The sequence below is a fragment of the Mytilus galloprovincialis genome, chromosome 1 (assembly GCF_965363235.1).
Source record: "Mytilus galloprovincialis chromosome 1, xbMytGall1.hap1.1, whole genome shotgun sequence".
NCBI classification, from domain to species: Eukaryota; Metazoa; Mollusca; class Bivalvia; order Mytilida; family Mytilidae; genus Mytilus; species Mytilus galloprovincialis.
In genome coordinates this window covers 24,866,321-24,888,035 of record NC_134838.1, presented here as the reverse complement: position 1 = coordinate 24,888,035, position 21,715 = coordinate 24,866,321, and the positions used below count along the sequence as shown (strand labels likewise).

Genomic DNA, 21,715 nt, shown 5'->3' with positions numbered 1-21,715 from the left:
CAAAGTATGAACCATCCAGGTCTTCCACCTTCAAGCTTTTATGTTGTGAGCAACCATCGCCGCCGCCGGATCACTGTTCCCATGTCGAGCATTCTGCGACAAAAGTCGGGAAGAAAAACGGCATTACTATCCCGATGACAGGAAAAAACATAGAGGATGTTTTGAGCGGAATGCCCCGACTGTGTGCTATGTAGACGCCTAGCTATGTGAGCGACAGGCCTAGAAAGTTTGTGGTAAATACTGAAAACTGTGACCAAAAGGGGCTATTAAGTAGCTTTTCAATGTCTCCGCATCGGGTCAACAGAATTTTCGACTCATTGGGAAAATAATTGTTAACGTACCAACGTTTTTTTAGAAATGTTCTCATCGTGAATGGACCCGACTACTGTGTGGTTGGCAATCAAATTTAACCCGATGACCTTGGACGGTGGCCTGGTTTAGGGTTTAAGCCCTAATAAAGCGTCGGCGTCCGAGTCACATTGTTCAATTCCAAGTTTGCGTCCCGATTTCAAGGTCTTATATGGCCCAAATATGGTGTTGGCGTCTAGCGTTTGAGATTTAAGGGTCGAAGTGTCCGACAAACACTACTAACCTTGAAACTCTTACGTCGAAAATAAACTAAACAGGCCAAAGACAAAGACCAACATACAATTAATTATGATTTAAGCACAGCATGGAAAACTAACTAGAGGCTCTCAAGAGCCTGTATCGCTCACCTGATTCTACTTGGGTTTTTGAAATCATATAAAAAAATAAAAATTTGGCTAAAAGTGACAACACAACCTCATACGGAAAGGAACATGCATGCCATGTTTGGTTTCATTCCATTCAGTGGTTCTCTAAAAGAAGTCACTTGTATGCATTTTCCATGGAGTCCTATGTTAAACTAAGTCCCCCGCTGACGGCCATCTTGGATGATAGATGGGCTACAAAGTAACAAAACTTGGTCAGCACCTCATAAGGAACATTCATGCCATGTTTGGTTTCATTCCATTCAGTGGTGCTCGAAAAGAAGTCATTTGTATGCATTTCCCATAGGGTCCTATGTTAAACTAAGTCCCCCGATGGCGGCCATCTTGGATGATGGATTGGCTACAAAGTAACAACACTTGGTCAGCACCTCATAGAGAACATTCATGCCATGTTTGGTTTCATTCCATTCAGTGGTTCTCTAAAAGAAGTCATGTGTATGCATTTCCCATAGGGTCCTATGTTAAACTAAGTCCCCCGCTGGCGGCCATCTTGGATAATGGATCAGCTACAAAGTAACAACACTTGGTCGACACCTCATAAGGAATATTCATGTCATGTAAGGGTTCATTTCATTCAGTGGTTCTCTAAAAGAAGTCATTTGTATGCATTTCCTATAGAGTCCTATGTTAATCTAAGTCCCCCGCTGACGGCCATCTTGGATAATGGATCGGCTACAAAGTAACAACACTTAGTCAGCACCACATTAGGAACATTCATGCCATGTTTGATTTCATTACATTCAGTGGTTCTCTTAAAGAAGTCATTTGTATGCATTTCCCATAGGGTCCTATGTTGAACTAAGTTCCCCGCTGGCGGCCATCTTGGATGATGGATCGGCTACAAAGTAACAACACTTGGTCGGCACCTCATAAGGAACATTCATGCCATGTTTAGTTTTATTCCATTCGATGGTTCTCTAAAAGAAGTAATTTGTATGCATTTCCCATAGGGTCCAATGTTAAACTGAGTCCCCCGCTGGCGGCCATCTTGGATGATGGATCGGCTACAAAGTAACAACACTTGGTCAGCACCACATTAGGAACATTCATGCCATGTTTGATTTCATTCCATTCAGTGGTTCTCTAAAAGAAGTCATTTGTATGCATTTCACATAGGGTCATATGTTAAACTAAGTCCCCCCCCCGCTGGCGGCCATCTTGGATGATGGATCGGCTACAAAGTAACAACACTTGGTCAGCACCACATTAGGAACATTCATGCCATGTTTGATTTCATTCCATTCAGTGGTTCTCTTAAAGAAGTCATTTGTATGCATTTCCCATAGGGTCCTATGTTGAACTATGTTCCCCGCTGGCGGCCATCTTGGATGATGGATCGGCTACAAAGTAACAACACTTGGTCGGCACCTCATAAGGAACATTCATGCCATGTTAAGTTCTATTCCATTCGATGGTTCTCTAAAAGAAGTCATTTGTATGCATTTCCCATAGGGTCAAATGTTAAACTAAGTCCGCCGCTGACGGCCATCTTGGATGATGGATCGGCTACAAAGTAACAACACTTGGTCAGCACCACAATAGAAACATTCATGCCATGTTTGATTTCATTCCATTCAGTGGTTCTCTAAAAGAAGTCATGTGTATGCATTTCCCATAGGGTCCTATGTTAAACTAAGTCCCCCCGCTGGCGGCCATCTTGGATGATGGATCGGCTACAAAGTAACAACACTTGGTCAGCACCTCATAAAGAACATTCATGCCATGTTTGGTTTCATTCCATTCAGTGGTTCTCTAGAAGAAGTTCAAAATGTAGAAAGTTAACGACGACGACGACGGACGACGACGGACGACGACGGACGACGACGACGACGGACGACGACGGACGACGACGACGACGGACGACGACGACGACGACGGACGACGACGACGACGGACGACGACGACGACGGACGACGACGGACGGCGACGACGACGGACGGCGACGACGACGGACGACGACGGACGGCGACGACGACGGACGACGACGGACGGCGACGACGACGGACGACGACGGACGGCGACGACGACGGACGACGACGGACGGCGACGACGACGGACGACGACGGACGGCGACGACGACGGACGACGACGACGACGACGGACGACGACGACGACGGACGACGGATGACGGACGACGGACGCCAAGTGGTGAGAAAAGCTCACTTAGCCCTTCGGGCCAGGTGAGCTAAAAACTATGCAACATAGACCCTTACAAAACATTGGGTTGTTCAAAGGTGTTCTGGAAGTGTAAGCAGATTTTGTAATTTGTACCAGTGACACCATTCATTATAAATTAAAATGTTATATATACGTATCGAACTTGTATGTGTCCAAAGCATTCATAGTTTAAGGCAGAGATGACATTGTTTAATCAACTTTAATGTATTTCAATGGCTTAATTTACTACAAACCTTAGGTATTCTTGGCCTTCGTCTTCATCATTAGATTTAAAACTAGGTCGTTGAGTATAAACAATGTTATCTGAAGTAAGAAACGCCGACTTCATGTGCTGTAGATTTAAAAGTCGTTTGGAAGTAGATAAAGTATCTTCTAAATTATGAATGTTTCTTGTGAAACTGGCGTCATGTCTTCTAGTTTTTTCCCATTCTAGTCTGACAGGACATGACACATCACAATTTATTACATTGAAATATTGATCGTGTGAATTATTCATTTGATTGGTATTGACTCCTTTCAAATCCAATTCACTTGCATGATTTTCGTCGTCAGAAGAACACACATTTTGTGCTGAGATGTATTTCATGTAACTCGAATTGTTTTCAACGGGCTCTTCCACACTTTCAGAATCTGTACCCACCATGTCATTAGTTTTCTCAAAAAAATCGCCTTCTTCGCTTTTTGTTATACTGTTTTCTTCCTCGGAACTGTCTGTCAATTTGGAATCAGATTCTATTTCAGTTTCCAATTCTATTATTTTTTTTCTACAAATGTTTTCGTTATTTTCAACAAACTTGTTGATGAATAAATCTGAATGCTTATATCTCACATGATATTCTAGTTGACTACAATTTACAAATGTTAACATACACAAACGACAGAAAACTAGTGGTTGTTTTGGATGGATTTTTAATAGATGATCGCTTAATCTCAATTCGTTGTTAAAAGGGATAAGACAAAATGAACACCAATGTTTTCGTTCCATGATGAAATTCGAATCGTTGATATGCTTGTTTCTTACAATACCTGAAACAAACAGAAAATTATATTATTGTAACGTACTGTAATTTTTTATATAAGTTAAATTATAAAGGTCCTATAATACTCACTGGTAATTTTTATAATCTTTAAATATAAAAATAGTTGATAGTTAAAATTATAAGTAAAAAAAATAATTCCTGATTCTTCAACACTTTAAAATACTCATTGATAATACATAATTGATTTAGACTCACGTTGGTATACTGTTGTTCATTGTTAAAATACTAACCACACTCAATTTTACAAAATGATGAATGTCAGCTATGCTTAACATTATTTTTTTGTTTATTTAAGAGGAGACCAAAATGTATGATTTTTTTTCTCCCGAAAACAGGTAAATGAGTTTAATGATGATCAATATTCTTTCTCCATCAGAACAAACAAAACATAATCAGACAAATGTTCGAGCTCACAAGACATATTAATAGAATATAGTACACGTTTCTGAGAGCATTCGATTTGCGAGTATTTGGGGGTCATTTCTTATTACGCTTGTCCCGCATCCGTTGCCTACAATTGCAGATATTTCATAGTAAATAGTATTCTGTTAGAACGGAAATTTATTGAATAATTTAATGCAGTTCGTGAAAGTGCACCAATAATGTGTCAGCCATAAAAATGGGGATTGGGTTGGGATGTGTTTATTTGTGAACGATTGATTTAATATCCGTATGGTTAAAAAAACTTAAGTTGTTGAATATTTCATAGAGATGTATCGTAAATAATTGCAAAGTTATTCCGCCGGACTCCAATTTTTTTAGTACGTTTTGTGGCATTCAGCTCAATCCAAGCGTCCTACGTGTTTTTGTAGTACGTTGAAACTTATAAAGAAAGTACTATATTATTTTTTGCATTTCTATCTGTATATATTTAGAGCTAACGAGAATGTTTTTTATATCCAAACTCTTTTTGCAGTTCACTGTCAAACATTGTCTCAAAAGGAAAATGAATTAAGGCAAAAACTCTTCAAAAGAAAGAACCTATCACAGCCGGTATGATTTTTAAACAATCAAACATGTATCATGATAACACATTATGGACTTTCCAAATTGATTTTCCTCTGAGTTCAGTATTTTTGTGATTTTACTTTTTATATAACCTGTCCGACTATAGTTTACTTTGTATGTTATTATGGATTATGCTTTATGTTTTAGATACTCTCGCCTATAGGAATGAGTGATATCAGTTTTCACAAAACCCACTTTGAGTAATATATAGTATACAATATCTAGACCGATACTTACACACAATGCAGTATAGTTACATGTATGATAGCAAATACAGATGTGTCGTCTTGTCCTGTGTTTTTTTTAAATTAACATTATTGTTACTTGACAAGACTTAGGATTAAATTAACTGAATACGCTTTTGTTCTTTACAGTCAAAAAGAATGACTATGGGATTGAGTTGATCAAAAATACCTTTTTTATTTCGGCTAGAGAACATCTTCTATGATCTATAAACGCAATAGATTTATACTGATAGCAATTTTGTTTGCATAGTTTACGATTCTGGGGCGCTACTCATGCCGCAAATTACTTTCATACAGCCTTTTCAAAATTCATGTTCCTTGGCGATCCGAAAATGCTAGCGACGGATATGTGAACGACAGAATTGCGAAAAGACTTCCAGTTTCTTAACACCCTGCCATCTGAAATGTCTCGACTGAATTCTGCAAACCTACATTCCATCGAAATTACTTTTTTTGTCATTGAGCCTTGTTTAGAAAAGATGTGATTTATGTTCGGTGGAATCTGAGACAAAAACATCAATATAGTTCGTTACAAGGCATAACAAATACCGTTATGCGTAGTTATATGTGCACAGGTGAAATCAACCGTGACGCTAAGCTAATTTGATTGCTGCTTAGGTGTGGTTGACCTTTTTTTGTTTGTAAAACAATTTTGATTTAAATGACCTGTCTTTCACACGATTGTAACTATTTTAATTGAATTATGCAATTCAATAGATGCGCACCAACTATAAGTTTACCGCATGAATTTAACTTTCTTTTTCATTCCTATAGTTGTGTATTGTTTCTAATAGTTTAAAATTGTCTGTTGTAAAGTGAGCAGGCTGTTGATCCCGCTTCTAGTGAAGATAATGTGATCAGGACTATATTGTTGTGTGTCACACTTGCCTTTTCATGTTGCTGTTATGTTTAGATTGTATTCTTAAATAAATCAATGCTTCAAACCTACAAGCCATAGAATACTTGTGTTTTGTGGCATTGAGCCTTGAATATATTACCGGCATTTTCTTAATTTATGCAGTTTCTTAAATGACTGCAAGATTCAGTTATTATAAATAATTTACAAAATGCCTGAACATATTTTAAAGAATGCAATGTTAAAAAAAAAGTGAAAGCTTTGAACACCGGAGCGATTTTATTCTTAATCAAGAATTTCAAACTCGACAATTATTTACTATTTGTCAAAATGTTTTGATGGCAGTACTGTAACGCAGTAATTGACTTTTTAGCGAAATGCATTGGTTGGCATACAAGCTGGTTGTAGCACTTCGACCACGTTTGCAGAAACCTGGATTATCATACCTTTTGCTCTTTTATTACAGTTGCTGATAACACTTAACATTCGGCAACTTTGGGTTTCGCCAAAAAAAATATTTTACATGATTTCAAAACCACAGTAGATACAAATGATCGGCTCTCGAAAGATTCTAGTTCAAGATCTTAATTACATTCAACTAATGTGTCATTTATCCAGCGAAGATAATGATACTAACATATTTTGCATCACAAAAAAGACGGCATTTTATGGCGAAACACATGCTATAGAGCATATTTTGCTGGGATGTGGATGTATGAATTCTCAGTATGGCTGAATGGAAACATCCAATATATTGCCTCATGTAAAAAAGTGTAACACTTTCTGTACGTTAAGAGGTCTATCCCTGTTCAAAACACCCTTATTTCAATTGCTAGGGGCAGTTCGAATTTCTGTCCTTTATCCAGGTCAATCCACTACAGAAATAACGGTAAACCCTGGAATTGTCATTTAACCAAATTGTTCACGTCTTAGAAATGCAAAAAATACATTCTTAATGACATGTCCTCGACTGAAATCAAATAAACAGCAATCAGTAAATTTAAAAAAAACTTCATTTTAACTGCTTCACATGTTCAACTTTCCTGTTTGAAATCTCCAAAGTAGGCGGGGTCTGATCCCGGCAATAAAAAAAAATCTATTGCAACCATTTATAATATAGTTTCAGCACAAAAATGCCGTAATAGTGTTTTAATAATCAATCAACATCATAAAAAATACTATTTTTCTATCCACATGCATGAACGCAATTTGTATTCAACAATTTTATCAATAGACGCTGCTTACTGAATCCGCCTTTGATGAATATATAATGAGGTAATTACGGAGTTACCTACCCCTGACAAAAACTCTTCTAAATTGCCTAAACATCACTGCGCAACAATTTTCGAATTTTCGAATGGACTGAACTCCAGTGTGGACTTCCCTAGGTTATTACCTTTCATTTGAGCCATGCCCGGTGGCGAACTTTGCCGTACGGGGCTAGCGAGGATTGCCGAAAGAATGTAGGGTGTATACGTATTTTTTGTTCTCTTAATAGCAACTTTGAACGCCAACAACTTCCGAATAGGCCTTCCTCCCACAAAATCATTTCAGTGTGCCCTTGTCCAAGTTATTACCTTTCATTTGAGTCATGTCCGGTGGCGAACTTTGCTGTACGGTGCTAGTGAGGCTTATTGAAAGAGTATAGGGTGTATACATTTTTTTTTGTACTAGTATTAACTTTGAACGCCAACAATTCCCGAAGCAATTGAACAGTTCTGTACGGCAAATGTCTCCACAGAACATGGCACAATTGAAAGATAATAATTTGAAGCAAGGCGCACGGAAATATACATTTGGGGATTAGAACCTTCTGGGAATTGATATGGTTCAAATTTGCTGTTAAAATTTCTTACGTGTCTACCGTTCATTCTTACGGCAATCTTAAATAAAAGGTACGAAATCAGTGCAGGGACAAATGAATTCTTTTTCGGAGGTTACAACCTTAAAGTACTGTAAAAAGGAGACCCGACAGAAGAACTGCAAAAAGATGATGTTAACCTAAAATCCATCATGGAGCTTATCAAAACAGGTAAAAGACATTATCCGATCTTAATGAGAAAACAACTTAAATTATTGAACAAGAAGATGACATCGACGACGAAATTGAAGAAGTTGATAAATAAGAGTTACAGATACAGATTGGTATCACGAAATAAATAAGTCGGTCAAAAAAATCAATCCGCATTTTTAAAACACTCAAGCACCAGATTCCATATACACTTACCCCAGCGTACATAGGCATTCGAATCAGATAAATTTTAACTCAGAACAAACGAGCGTAAGGCAATCAAACATGTCCAATAATGACAACAAATTGCCGAAACTCGATCTACCCACTTTTGGCGGAAATCTACTATGATGACAATAACCTTTTGAGATACATTAGTATTCTGCGTTACTAGTACAAATTATAACCAAGCAATACAATTCTACATTACAGATTAGGCCAACAACACAAAATTGTATACACATACACGCAAAGCGTGCAAAATTTGCCTCCACCAACGCCCAGAATCAAAGGACTAAAATCGTTCAGTGACACGATAAAAAGTTATAAATTAATAGTTATCTTACACAAGGACGCGGTGTGTCAGTGTAAGATCATCCCGATGGCCGGAGTAAGAAATTTGCATACAAGAGGCCACCTATGTCAATCCTATTGAAACCGACATTATCTCAACCGCATCAAATACAAGATAAAGGTCAACATGGTTTAAAGATCGAAACGACAATAGTTCATTTCAGACTAAAAGGATGTGTTTGTTTTCCAAATCAATATAAAGTCAATAATATCAATTTCAAGGAAAAACTTTTAAAGTTTCGGTAATTATAAGGTTTCGGAATGTAAGTCACAATATAGTTGCCGATAAGTATAAGACACGTCAAAGCAACATTTGCTGTAATAATTTACAAAATAGAAATTCCAATTCGAATGAAGATAGTAAAAGTTGATAAAGTCTAATAGTCCGGCTGATAGGTGAAATAATTGTGTGTTTGATGATAAAAGCATCAAATTCGGCATGGTAGTGAGATGGGTATTCTAAACAATATTAGCTATCGACCGACCTTAAAATTTCAAAATGGCGGGTTTTTTTTCAAGATGGCCGCCATAGAATATTAAAATCACCAAATTTGACTCATCCTATGTTCTCATATGTTTCCTTTGATTGCAAAATAGTTTAAAAGTATGAAACATAAGATTTATTTTGTCATTTGAGGTACTGTAGTCTTGAAGCTGTTTATTTTTAGATAAAAACTAGTAGTGTTAGCATTGTGTCAAAAAGCATCTGTCCGCCATTTTGAAAATTTCCGCCATTTTGAATTTTTCAAAGTGAGTCCATAGCCTTAATTGACCACCATATACATATTTATCCTTGTGCAAAGTTTCATGCTTTTATCTCAAACCCACAATTCTTTCGAAAATATGCACGAATCAACTGGACTATAACAAACCTGCTAATGGGGTTTTTCTAAATACTACAGAAACAAACAGCATTGATTTTCATTCTACAGTAACAGCCCCTACCGACATTCTATCAAAATCTGCCGTAGCGCCCGAGTGAAACCATAACGAAAGTGCTTTGACTAACATTCTACTTGCATGAAGGCATACAAAACTCATTTATTTCACAAGAAGGGTTAGAATAACTCCACCTCATTCTAAATGGTCTAGTAAGTAATCCAATGTCTGCATTTGTCAGGAAAGTAAATTTGGAATGCAACCCCGAATAAAATGACAATATTGATTGAGACCGAAAGAAAAAAAGAATTCAAATGTAAGTAATAATTTTTCCAAAAAATTGCCTCACCAATAACTACAAATTTAAAAGTCTAAAAGTCTGAAAAGACCAATTGTTAAGAGATTCCATGCAAAGTCAGTCCGAAAGCCTTTACGTTTCAAATTCACAAGCAAGTTAACAAAACCGTGACTTAGTTAACACTTTTGGACTTTTCAAAGATAATTATTTAGATAAGAAACTCGTTGATTTAAAGTCCGATATTCCCTCAGAACAAGACAATTTCGTCTATTACCAGTGATTTGGTAAGTAAACTCAAAGAAAAAAGTAAACTCATCAGGATTGCTGATAACTCTACTGGGGAGGGTTACTGTTGAATAATACGATAGTAATGATATTTCTGACAATGATGAAGACGAGAAAAAGATTCTTCAGGCTGAGACTAGGACCCCTAAAACTATCAAGGAGAAAAAGATCCGCCCTCAGCCGTATATGTATATGGTGTCCAACTCCAGCAGTTGAACCTATCGCTACTGCCTCTGCTGCTCCTCCAGCTTACGATTTCAGTCGCTATCAACAGCCCTTTCATACCAATACCGCACGGCAAGAGCCGTACTCCATGGAAATATGCTACTACTGTAAACAGTATGGTCACTAGAGAATAAACTGTCCACTCAACTTCAATACAGCCACAGCTTCTGCATCCAGTTACCAGCCATCAAAATAGCAATGATCGCGACACAGTTACTGTCAATGCTAAGTACATCTATAGGTAACTATCTATAGATTTATGTTTTATTTTTATGTTCTAAGCTATGAAAGCAGTTATGACAAGCATGTCGAATTTATGTCACAAGTTTATTTTCTTTAAAAAAAAGTAGATTTTTCTGCAAGTCGGCATAACTTTACAGGCGTAAAAGGCAGGACTGCAAAGCATTACATGTGCTTGTGATGTAGCCTGTGGGGTTTATAATGTAGAATTAGTGAATAAGATTTTTCACAAAATGTGGAACGAATTTGAAAGATGTAAAAGTCTTACTTGGAGAAAGATAAAAACATTAAACAGGCATAATTGTCGTTTAGTACTTTAACTATGGGTAAAAGTTTTTAAATGGTTTACTGATAATAAAAACTGTGTACGTATAGTTCAAGCAAAATCTTTGTTTCATCTATATTTTATATTTGTAAAGAGCACAATATATTCATTGAATTACAACTGATTCCTCGCTGATGTAGTGAATTCAAAAACAGATTATATTAGCAAAACGAGTGATCATGAGGATTGGGAATTTTTTTAAAGAATTTTTTTAATTTTTTTAGGAAGTTATATGGACCTTTTTACTATTGTAAGGTTCGCTAGCTTGATGAATAAAGAGACAAAAAAGTTTATTTGTTTGTAAAAACATTTGTCAATTAGTGTCCTATTATACCTGACTATGCGGTATGAGCTTTGTTCATTGTGGAAGGCCGTATTGTGATTTGGTGTGACGGTACGGGTATATTGCTGAAAGCCTGTCTAATTGAAGTCAGTATCTTGATTCATAAAGATATCATATCAGTTGAACATTCTAGTCTAGTCACCAATTGTGAGATAGAATGGGTAAAAATACACATTAAAGGCAAAAAAAGAACTGTTTATTGGGTTATTCTATATGCCACACAGAAACATGAAATGCCTAGATGAACTAGAAAAATCTTTACAAATGATAGCAAATTCAAACACCAACATCATGCTAACTGGAGATTTTAACTGCCCTGACATTAACTGGGAATCAATGTCAGTACCAAATAACTCAAGTGATAGGAGATACAAACCAAACTCATGGAAATAACATCATCATTCCAACTCACTCAAATCCATGAACAACCAACAAGAGAAGACAACCTCCTTGACATAGTATTAACCACAAACCCATCACTTGTCAAAACATCCAAAAACACACCTGGTATATCAGACCACGAAATGATTCAGACTGTGACACCAAACCTTATTACCAACGTAGCAAACCCAGGAAGTGCTATATATACTCAAAGGCTAACTGGAACACTATTAAAGAGGAGACTTCAATAACATCAGCAAAACTCCGACCCATGCAGGACGTACAAGAAATGAGCGACACCTTTAAGAAAGAACTCTTTCAAAGTATGGACAAACACATCCCATCAAAAGAAATCCGCTCTAAGAACAAATTGCCCTGGATAAACCACAAAATTAGAAAACTCTTTAAAAAGAAACAGCGGCTATACCAACAAGCTAAGAAAACTAAAAAGTGGTATAACTATAGACAGTTCCAAAAAGAAGTAAAGCGGCAAGTCAGGAAAGCAGAATACACATACATCAATGATACTATTATCAAAGGCCTAGAAACAAACAATACAAAGCCATTCTGGAAGTATATCAAATCTAGGAAAACAGACAATATTGGTGTATCACCTTTAAAAGAAAGGGGAAATTAGTCAGCGACAGCAAAGGAAAGGCAGAAATTTTAATCAAACAATTTAGATCCGTATTCACAATTGACAAATCAACATCAATTCCAAAAACAACAAAATACATACTGGAAACAATACCCAATCTACTCAATACCACAAAAGAACTAGAAAAAACTATTCAAAGATGTAAACCCATCGAAAGCATATGGACCAGATGGTATACCAAACAAAATACTTAAATAATGTGCTACAGAAATAGCACCAGGACTTACTGCCATCTTCCAAACATCAATAGACACTGGAATACTACCCGAAGACTGGTTAAACGCAAACTTCTCGTGTGTATTCAAAAAAGGAGATAATCGCGCTGCAGAAAACTATAGACCAGTCTCATTAACATCGGTACCTTGCAAACTATTAGAACATATCATATGCAAGGACATCCTCAAACATCTTGAAAAGCACAGAGTCTTAACATCACTCAACTATGGATTCCGATCTGGCTACTCATGTGAAACACAACTATTAGTCACCTTACATGACTTCATGAAAGCATTTGACGCCGGACTACAAACTGATATCGCAATCTGGGACTTTTCAAAAGCCTTTGATACAGTACCACACAACAAATTATTATCAAAAATGGGAGAATACGGAATTCGAGGACAACTAAACAACTGGCTTAATATGTTTCTGACACAGAGAAAGTTGAAAGTAGTAGTAGAGGGAGAACAGTCGGAAGAAGTCAAAGTGGACTCAGGTGTTCCACAGGGAACAGTTCTAGGACCATTACTTTTCCTATGTAATATAAATGACCTCCCGGACACTGTCAAATCATCAGTACGGCTGTTCTCCGATTACTGTCTATTATACAGAACCATCAAAACAGAGAAAGATCACAAACTACTACAAGAAGACCTAGCTAGCCTAGAAGATTGGGCAAATAAATGGGGTATGCGATTTAACGCAAAGAAATGCTACATACTAAGCATAAAGAACAAAAGCCAAAGATTCTATACACTCAACGGCCACATACTCCAACAAGTTCAGAGCAACCCATACCTAGGAGTGCAGATATCAGAAGACCTGAAGTGGAGCACGCATATTACAAACGTTGCCAAAAAGGCTAACTCAACCCTAGGCTTCCTCAGAAGAAATTTACGATACTGCCCACAGGAATATAGAAAACTGCTTACAGTTCCTGAGTAAGATCTACAATGGAATATGCAGCAACAGTATGGGACCCCTACAATATTGCAGACTCAAACAAGCTAGAAAGAATACAAAGACAAGCAGCACGCTTTATAACAGGCGATTACAGAACTAGAGAAGATGGCTGCATAACAAACATTCTTACCAAATTAGAACTACAGGAACTACAATTGAGACGCACGAGCCAAAAGCTTATATTTATGTACAAGGTGGTTGAGGGGCTGGTACCTGCTATTGATCCAGACGACTTCCTCAAATCAGCAAGACCAAGACGAAACATCACAGCTAAAAAGTTTGACAACTTTCAAGCCACAACCATTGTTGAAAAACAAGTGAGGAACAATACCAGGTGTTTTGACATTCCTACTAGTAGAACACCGCAACATACAAATTCATTTTTTGCGTCCACAATAGTAAATTGGAACCATCTAGAAGACACTTTTGTTCGCGCAACTAGTGTAGAGAGCTTTAAATCTGCTCTCGCGAAACGTCAATAAATCGACGGCGCCTTCACTCCCGTTGTATAAAAGCCAGAATTGGTAGCTACGACGTACCCATACAGATATTTAAGAACAAGGGGTGTAAATTAGATCCAACAAATTATAGACAGATTATATTTGTTTCTTTATATGTACTTTTTGAACTTCTCTGTGTTTAAAAGAAAAAGCCTTTTTGCGATTTTGAAAAGACGTTTGATTTTGTACACAGTAATTCATTTTTTATATAAACTCCCTTTGAATAATATTAAAGGAAAGTTTCTTAGAGTTGTTAAAAATATGTATGATGATGTTAAATCACGTATTATAGTCCAAAATAATAATTTATCTGGCATATTTGCTAGTGAAATTGGTGTTAGACAAGGGGAAATCTTTCTTTTCTGTTATTCCTTCTATATTTGAACGATTTACACCAGTATTAAGAAAATGTTAATATACATGTAAGTGGTGTACAATCTGTAACATGTTTTATTGAAAATGAACTTAATATATACCTAAAATGTTTGTATTATTATATGCCGATGATACTATTTTACTTGGCGAATCAAGTTCAGATTTACAGATACTTTTCAATAATTTTTCACAGTATTGTAAATTAATTGGAAAATAAGAATCAAATTGAATGTTAGCAAAACCAAAGTGATGGTTTTTACAAGAGGAAGAATATCCAACAATTTGAAATTGTATATTGAAAATGAAGAAATAGAGATAGTTAGATATCATAAATACCTTGGTGTTATTTTCTTTAGAAATGCATCTTTTTTCGAAACTAGGAAATATGTATGATACCAAGTAACTAAAGCTATACATAGTGTTATCAAGGAGAGCAGATTGAATCACTTATCGATTGAATGCCAGATAGATATGTTTGATAAAGCTGTAGTACCCATTCTTCTTTGTAGGGCTGAAATTTGTGGATACGAAAATTTTGATTAAAGCGAGTGCATTTGAAATTCTGTAAGCACATTTTAAAACTTTTAAAAAACTCGACTCCAAATTTATGATTTATGAAGAACTTGGGAGCAGACTTTGGGTAATTGGAATTGTAATCGTTAATCAGCTGTAATTGATTAAAAATTTTCAAAAATCTGATTACATGTTATTTAGTTAATCAATTACTTTTCAAAATACCCTGTAATCCTGATTACTTTTTGCTTACATTCTGATTACAATGAAAAAATCTGAAACTGTGGCTATGGGCAATAAATGAACCGTTTGTTATTCTTATTTAATAATTATTTAACATGCTAAGATAGTTTGGTTTACTTCATTAAGCATGGTAATAAATTTGTATACTTCAGTAAAAAAAATAAACTGTTACAGTATCGAAAAGTACGGAAGCCCTGGAGTGCCATGCAAAAAAAAATTCAACTTGTGCGCACAAGTTACCAACTTGCGCGCACAAGTTACTATCTTGTGCGCACGAGTTGTGCAACTTGTGCGCACAAGTTGCACGTATTCTTATAGACATGCGCTGTTTTGCTAAAGAGACTACTTTATGGAACGCCGTAGCTGCCGAATCCAAACATATGTTTATATACATGAATGCACATACTTTTCAATGTCTGCACATGTTTTTTTCTATGTTTACACATACTTTGCATATATATGAACACAGTTTACTTTATATTCACTTACTTTTTATATAAATATGCACATACATTTCCTACATATGCACATCGTTTACCTTATATGCACATACTTTTCTATAGATGCACATATATGTGCATTTTTTATATGTCTATTTGCACATAGTTAACCTCATTTATATATAAAAAAGAAGATGTGGTATGATTGCCAAGAGATAACTATCCACAAAATAACAAAATGACACAAACATTAACAACTTTAGCTCTTATGCATATACTTTTTTTCTATATATGCACAGACTTATTCTACATATGAATGTACAAATGTAGTTCTGCATGTGAATACTTTTCTCAGTATATATGAACATAGTTTTTCAACGTGAGAATTATAATTCATATTAATCTTATCTGTTGCTTTTTTTCAAACTGAACTAAGCCCAAGGGTTCCAATATCATAAAAGGAATGTTTATTAAGAATTTCTTAATGATGTATGTTGTTCAATTAAGCAACTGTTGGAATCATTTGTATATGAATGCAATATAATTTTGGTATGTATGATGGTATGGCGCTGTTTTCTTCATCTATAGTCACTTGGTTTTTATGTCAAAACGTTGAAGGAGTCGATTTGTTTGTATTAAATTTTATTATATGGGTTATTACCACTAACGGGTCAAAAGGAGTAGGTCCGGTAAGCACTCATTTTGGCCTCAAATTTCAGTTTCATCTGACGAAAGGTTTTGACCACTTTTTAAACACTTAAGTGTCTATTTCACTTGATTCAATTAGTTTTTGTGAAAGATTTTAACTGATTTAGTCATTAAAAACGATCCGATTCAAAGTGGCCGCATCCGTGTTCATCCACAACCTTTATATATGTTATGTATTATCATAAAATACACCTAACATTTCAATATTAAGGATGAACACGAATGCGGCCACTTTCTTTTTACACGGAAACCGTCTAAAATTTATCTAAAATGATAGAATTTTAAAGATTTCAGTAATTTAGCATGACTAAATGGTGCTACAACCCGATATATGTGCATTGTATTGTCAAAAACAGCCCATATTAATGTAGCAGAAGGATTCAACTGTCCAATAAATAACTGAAAGTTTACATTTAAACAATTTTGTAAAATTGTTATATTTTGGGGCCAAAAAGGGGTCTTACCGGACCTACTCCTTTGAAAAATGCATTCTTATAAAACTTATTTTGAATTGCCATTTTCTTTACAAAGTTTAATGTGTTTTCAAAGTATTCAGTGTAGTCTAAGATCTCAAAATGTGACTTGTTTTCTATTATTATGGTGTTATAGAAAGGACCAAAGACGGGGGATTTGTTTTATGCCCTGCCGATAGGCGTATGGGGCATTATACATGTACCCTTGATCGTCCGTTTTACCGTCTGTCCTTCCATCTTTTCATTTTATTTTGCTGCACTCTAATTCATCTTTGCCTCTACTTAAGTTGATAAAGGTCATACACAAAGGTAAGAAACTATAAAACGCAAAAAGTCACCTGCTGTACTACAGTTCTGCTCCTTTATAACTAGGAAAATTTCATTTCTTTTTTTGTTTGTTTTTGCACTCTAACCTTAATCCCCAAATGCTGAAAATGTAGGCGCAAAACAAGAAATGCAGAGTACATCAGACAAAACATAATTAAGAACTGCAGCACGTCATATCATATTTGATATTCACACTTTTTTAAAGCTTTTCAATACGTATACATTTTATTTTTACGGCGTCGGCGTTGGCTTCGCAATGTATTAGTTTGTGATTAGGTCTAGTTTATGTTGAACCCCAAGTGGTGGTTTAATGATATGTTTTATGCAATTGTATAAGTATTGGAACATCTCATTTCCATAGATAATATTTGGTCCTGTCCCCTCAGTAATTGTCTATTAACTTTGAAAATTTATTGGCATTTGCAAGTCATATTTCTATGGAGGTTATAAAGCCCACCCCCTCTTCATGGTTTATTGACATTGAAAATTTTACATAGTTTACAAGTTTATGTTTGTTTAAAGGGAAAGACTTATTGTAAGTCCATGGTATTTTGTATGTAGTTGTATATTAGGATATCCCCCTTATGTCCAAAATACTGTAAAGTTTTAAGTGTTTTTTTTTATTTATTTATTTTGTCTTTCTTTCCTCTTTTTCATAACTCTGAACAAAAACTAGAACTGTGATTTTAATTTTAACTCAATGAATAACGATACGCGTACAAATAGATATAGGGAGATGTGGTGTGAGTGCCAATGAGACAACTCTCCATCCAAGTAAAACTATTTAAAAAGTAAACCATTATAGGTTAAAGTGCGGCCTTCAACACGGAGCCTTGGCTCACACCGAACACCAAGCTATAAAGGGCCCCAAAATTACTAGTGTAAAACCATTCAAACGGGAAAACCAACGGTCTAATCTATATAAACAAAACGAGAAACGAAAAACACGCATATATTACATAAACAAACGACAACTACTGTACATCAGATTCCTGACTTAGGACAGGTGCAAACATTTGCAGCGGGATAAAATGTTTTAATGGATCCAAACCTTTTCCCTTTTTTTTTCCTGAAACAATAGCATAACATCACAACATAGAAAAACACACGATAAAATATCAATTGGCAGACTTAACTCAATCAAAAAACGTATGATTACACAATGAACGAATAAATTTGATCTGCGATATCTGAATACAAATGCACAGTTAACTAAATATTAGAGACAAACATTCATGACCAACAATTTAAGCTAACAAACAAATTCAAACAAAGCCATGGCAGGACATAACTGAGAAAGCACATTAAGCAAACGACATTTATGGAAGTCTGTTTACAAATAGAACATTTTCCCCCAAATGGTCACGTGGTGTTACCTCATCAAATAATGTCATAACTGCATCAAAGAATGAATGGACCACATCCAAGACTGAAACAAACACATTATGTAGTGTAAAATCGTCAAATTTGAAACATCATTACATAATGCTTAAGCCATATAAAGAATTGGCAAATCATCATTACGAAATAACAAAACCACATCCATGTAATGAATAAAAAAACTACATTACGCTAAGTCACATACAAATCAAGTAATGTTAAAACAAGATTGCCTCATGATTTAACCATACTAAATAAGAGTGAACCCGCATCGATTAAATGACAAAATCATATTAAGTAATGACAAAGCTATATCAATTCAATACAAAACCATATTGTGTAATATCGAAATATCATTAAGTAATTACTATTCCGTATTGCGTTATATCTAAACATCATTATGCAATGTCAAAACCATATTATGTTAAGACAAAATATCATCAAGTAATGAAAAAACAACATAGTGTAAAAAAATAAATATCAATGTTCCACATAAGGCAGCTGTTGCGTTCCATAAGGAAACATTACATTCACACTGTGGTTTATTTTTTTTAAATGTTAAAAACTTTCTTAAACGATCCTCGATTTGTATAAAACTTAGACAAATTTAAAGCTTGTTTACGATCAAAAGCTAGTATTTAGAAGGAAATGTTGTTAAACTTTTGTACCTGTTGTTTCGATTCAAATTATAAATGGATTTAGTTTTTTTCAGTTCACATTACATACAGTCTGCAGTTAATGTTTTTAAAACATTTATTAGATTCATAAACTGTCATGGATGTTTATTAAACTTGGACAGAAGCATCCTCCAATCGAAAAATAGTATTGAGATGAATATTTTTTTTCCTCATTTTTATTGAGCCTACGATTAACAGCAAAAGAAGACGAGCCATTGAGTTCCGCGGAACCCTTACAATTTTGTTTGCCTATCACATTTTTTCACCAGTTGTCTGTTTTTTTACAGGTAACAGTTATATAAATCGGCTGTATCCTGCAATCAGATAGTAGTTGTATACAAATAACAGGTACAAACATATTTTTTGCTTTATTTGTACATACATTCTCCTGTAACCCGCTACCATTTTGGGCAATCGGTAATACGGATATTTCTTTTTAGGGGGCAGTTGATTTTGGGGTCTTCTTCGCGGTCCACGTTTCAATTATTGAAAAAATCAGAGACAATGATTTAGATTTAAACAACTAATGCTCAAATACCAGATGTAAATTGCAGGATAAAAACAATATAAAACAAATTATGTACATTGTCGGAAATATAAAAAGTATTTGTACTCGCTTCGAAACAGTAGACAATTGCGCAAGCCTTATTTTTCGTCTCGTTTCTAAAGCTCTTACAATTAAATTATATGTTTTCCAACAAATTACGTATACAATATAATTATATATAATCAACACATTATTCAACAGTTTTGATATGAATGTATATGTTTGTTCAACATGTCAACGAATATCGTTGTATAATGAGAAACATCTTACTTATTTTCCGAACGGAGGATCTTAGATTCAATGAAAATTATTGCGGGATACGGTATTAACGGTTAACTTCGAGGTGTTTAGTTATGAACGCGAATGGTTTGATAAATTTAGCTAAATACACAATTAAGCCAAAATGGTCATAAAAGGGATTTGCTGCACATTTGAGAAATCTTAATTCAAAAAACAATAAATTGCATACGAAAGTTTCCGTTAATTATAATTGCTATTTTTTTTAAATATTTTTATCATTTGTTTTGAAATTTTTAGATTTTTTTCCGAAAAGTATTCGAACTTGTATACTAGTCTCATAACTTAATTTATCAGCTGCTGTTAAAGCATGAAAAAACGTATTATCCTAAAAAGGCGTAATCCCTCTTAAACTGATGTAATCTGGTTCGCCTAGAAATCGACGTAACATATTCAAGCAAAATCATTTTTTTTAAAATCACCTATATAACGAAAAGAAAACTGGGACAGACTTTACGCGAAAGATAAGGCTTAAATTCTTCTGTCATTTTCCTGCTACTAATTTTAAATTAAGAAAGTTCACTCGTCATATTTTTGTTAGAATTTCGGAACCCTCTTATTCATCCGCTTAAGCATGATCATAAAAGCATTTGCCAGTTTTAAAAAAAAGTCTTTTACATGTACAATATGACATTGATACGTTTTAAGTTCTCAACATGAATTCAAATAAAGTAAGGACTATAAGGCATTTGTAAAAAATAAATAATTATGAAACCCTTGTTATGTTTTAATACTTTACATCTTTATGTTACAAATTTGAAAAATGAATAGAGAAATTGATCCCGCAAAAATATCATTAGATAAAGTCTTGAAAACAAACACACGGACCTATATTGATTTAACGCTCTTTTTGATTTCTCAGTCAATGACCAGTTGCGGAACCAGGACTTTTTTAAACGGCGGAGCTACATTTGTTGGTTCTATATGCATTTTAATTAAAATGTAGGAGGGGAACGAAGGACTTAATTTTGCCAAAGCTTCCTTGTACTTTTTAAAAAGTAAAATATAAGAGGTGGTGGTAAAATATCTGCGTTCTCTGTCAATATAATAACAATAATCTTATACATAATAAATACATTCGTAAGCAATACAACTTATAGAATATAAATATCAAAAATATTCAATTGCATCAGTGCAATATAATATTTTCATTTAAACAATTAGTCAAATATTATATAAGTATAAGTATACCTATACAACAGAAGGGCAGAGTATGAAAATATAACACAACGCATATTAAGCATTTTATAAAAGATTTTAAACTGATTTATAATCTGAACAGGTCCATATTTAACGTATTGACCTCGTCAAAAGTCTATAATTCAAAAATGTAATTCGTCGCCTTCCAAATCCGTATGTAATAAATGTGTATGCAAGATGTGGCGACCTATGAAATCACCCGGTTGATGGTGATGAAAGAGAACATAAATTTGTTTCCGTTCACATGCTCCGTAAAGAAATGCGGTTGCATTTTGTTTTTAACATGTAGCATTCTTTTTGCTCCGAATAACGGCGATGAGCTATTACTTTCTCAGTTAATATACACGACATCTTTAAAAAAATACTTGGCACATATACATTCTGATTGGTTGCTTCATGATGTTGCTGATATACAGCAACAGCTGTTGTCTTAAATGATTACAGACTCTTTTCTTCTAAGGATAGGACAACAAAAGCCGGAAAAATAACTATGTGTAATTCATTTCAGATCAAATGTTATTAATTCATGATCGTTTTATTATGTATTATATACATG

General features: G+C 34.9%; 1 protein-coding gene across 3 annotated transcripts in view; it reads right to left on the bottom strand.

Moving 5' to 3' along the window:
* Positions 1-21,715, bottom strand: part of LOC143070619 (uncharacterized) — a 157,606-nt gene that overhangs the window by 71,343 nt on the left and 64,548 nt on the right. For all 3 annotated transcript variants that reach the window (XR_012976605.1, XR_012976607.1, XM_076244851.1), the window contains exon 2: positions 3,164-3,956. Coding sequence is in view for 1 of the 3 variants with exons in the window: in XM_076244851.1 (XP_076100966.1) it covers positions 3,164-3,956 (793 nt within the window). In the remaining 2 variants the exon portion in view is untranslated. The remainder of the gene's footprint in view (positions 1-3,163; positions 3,957-21,715) is intronic.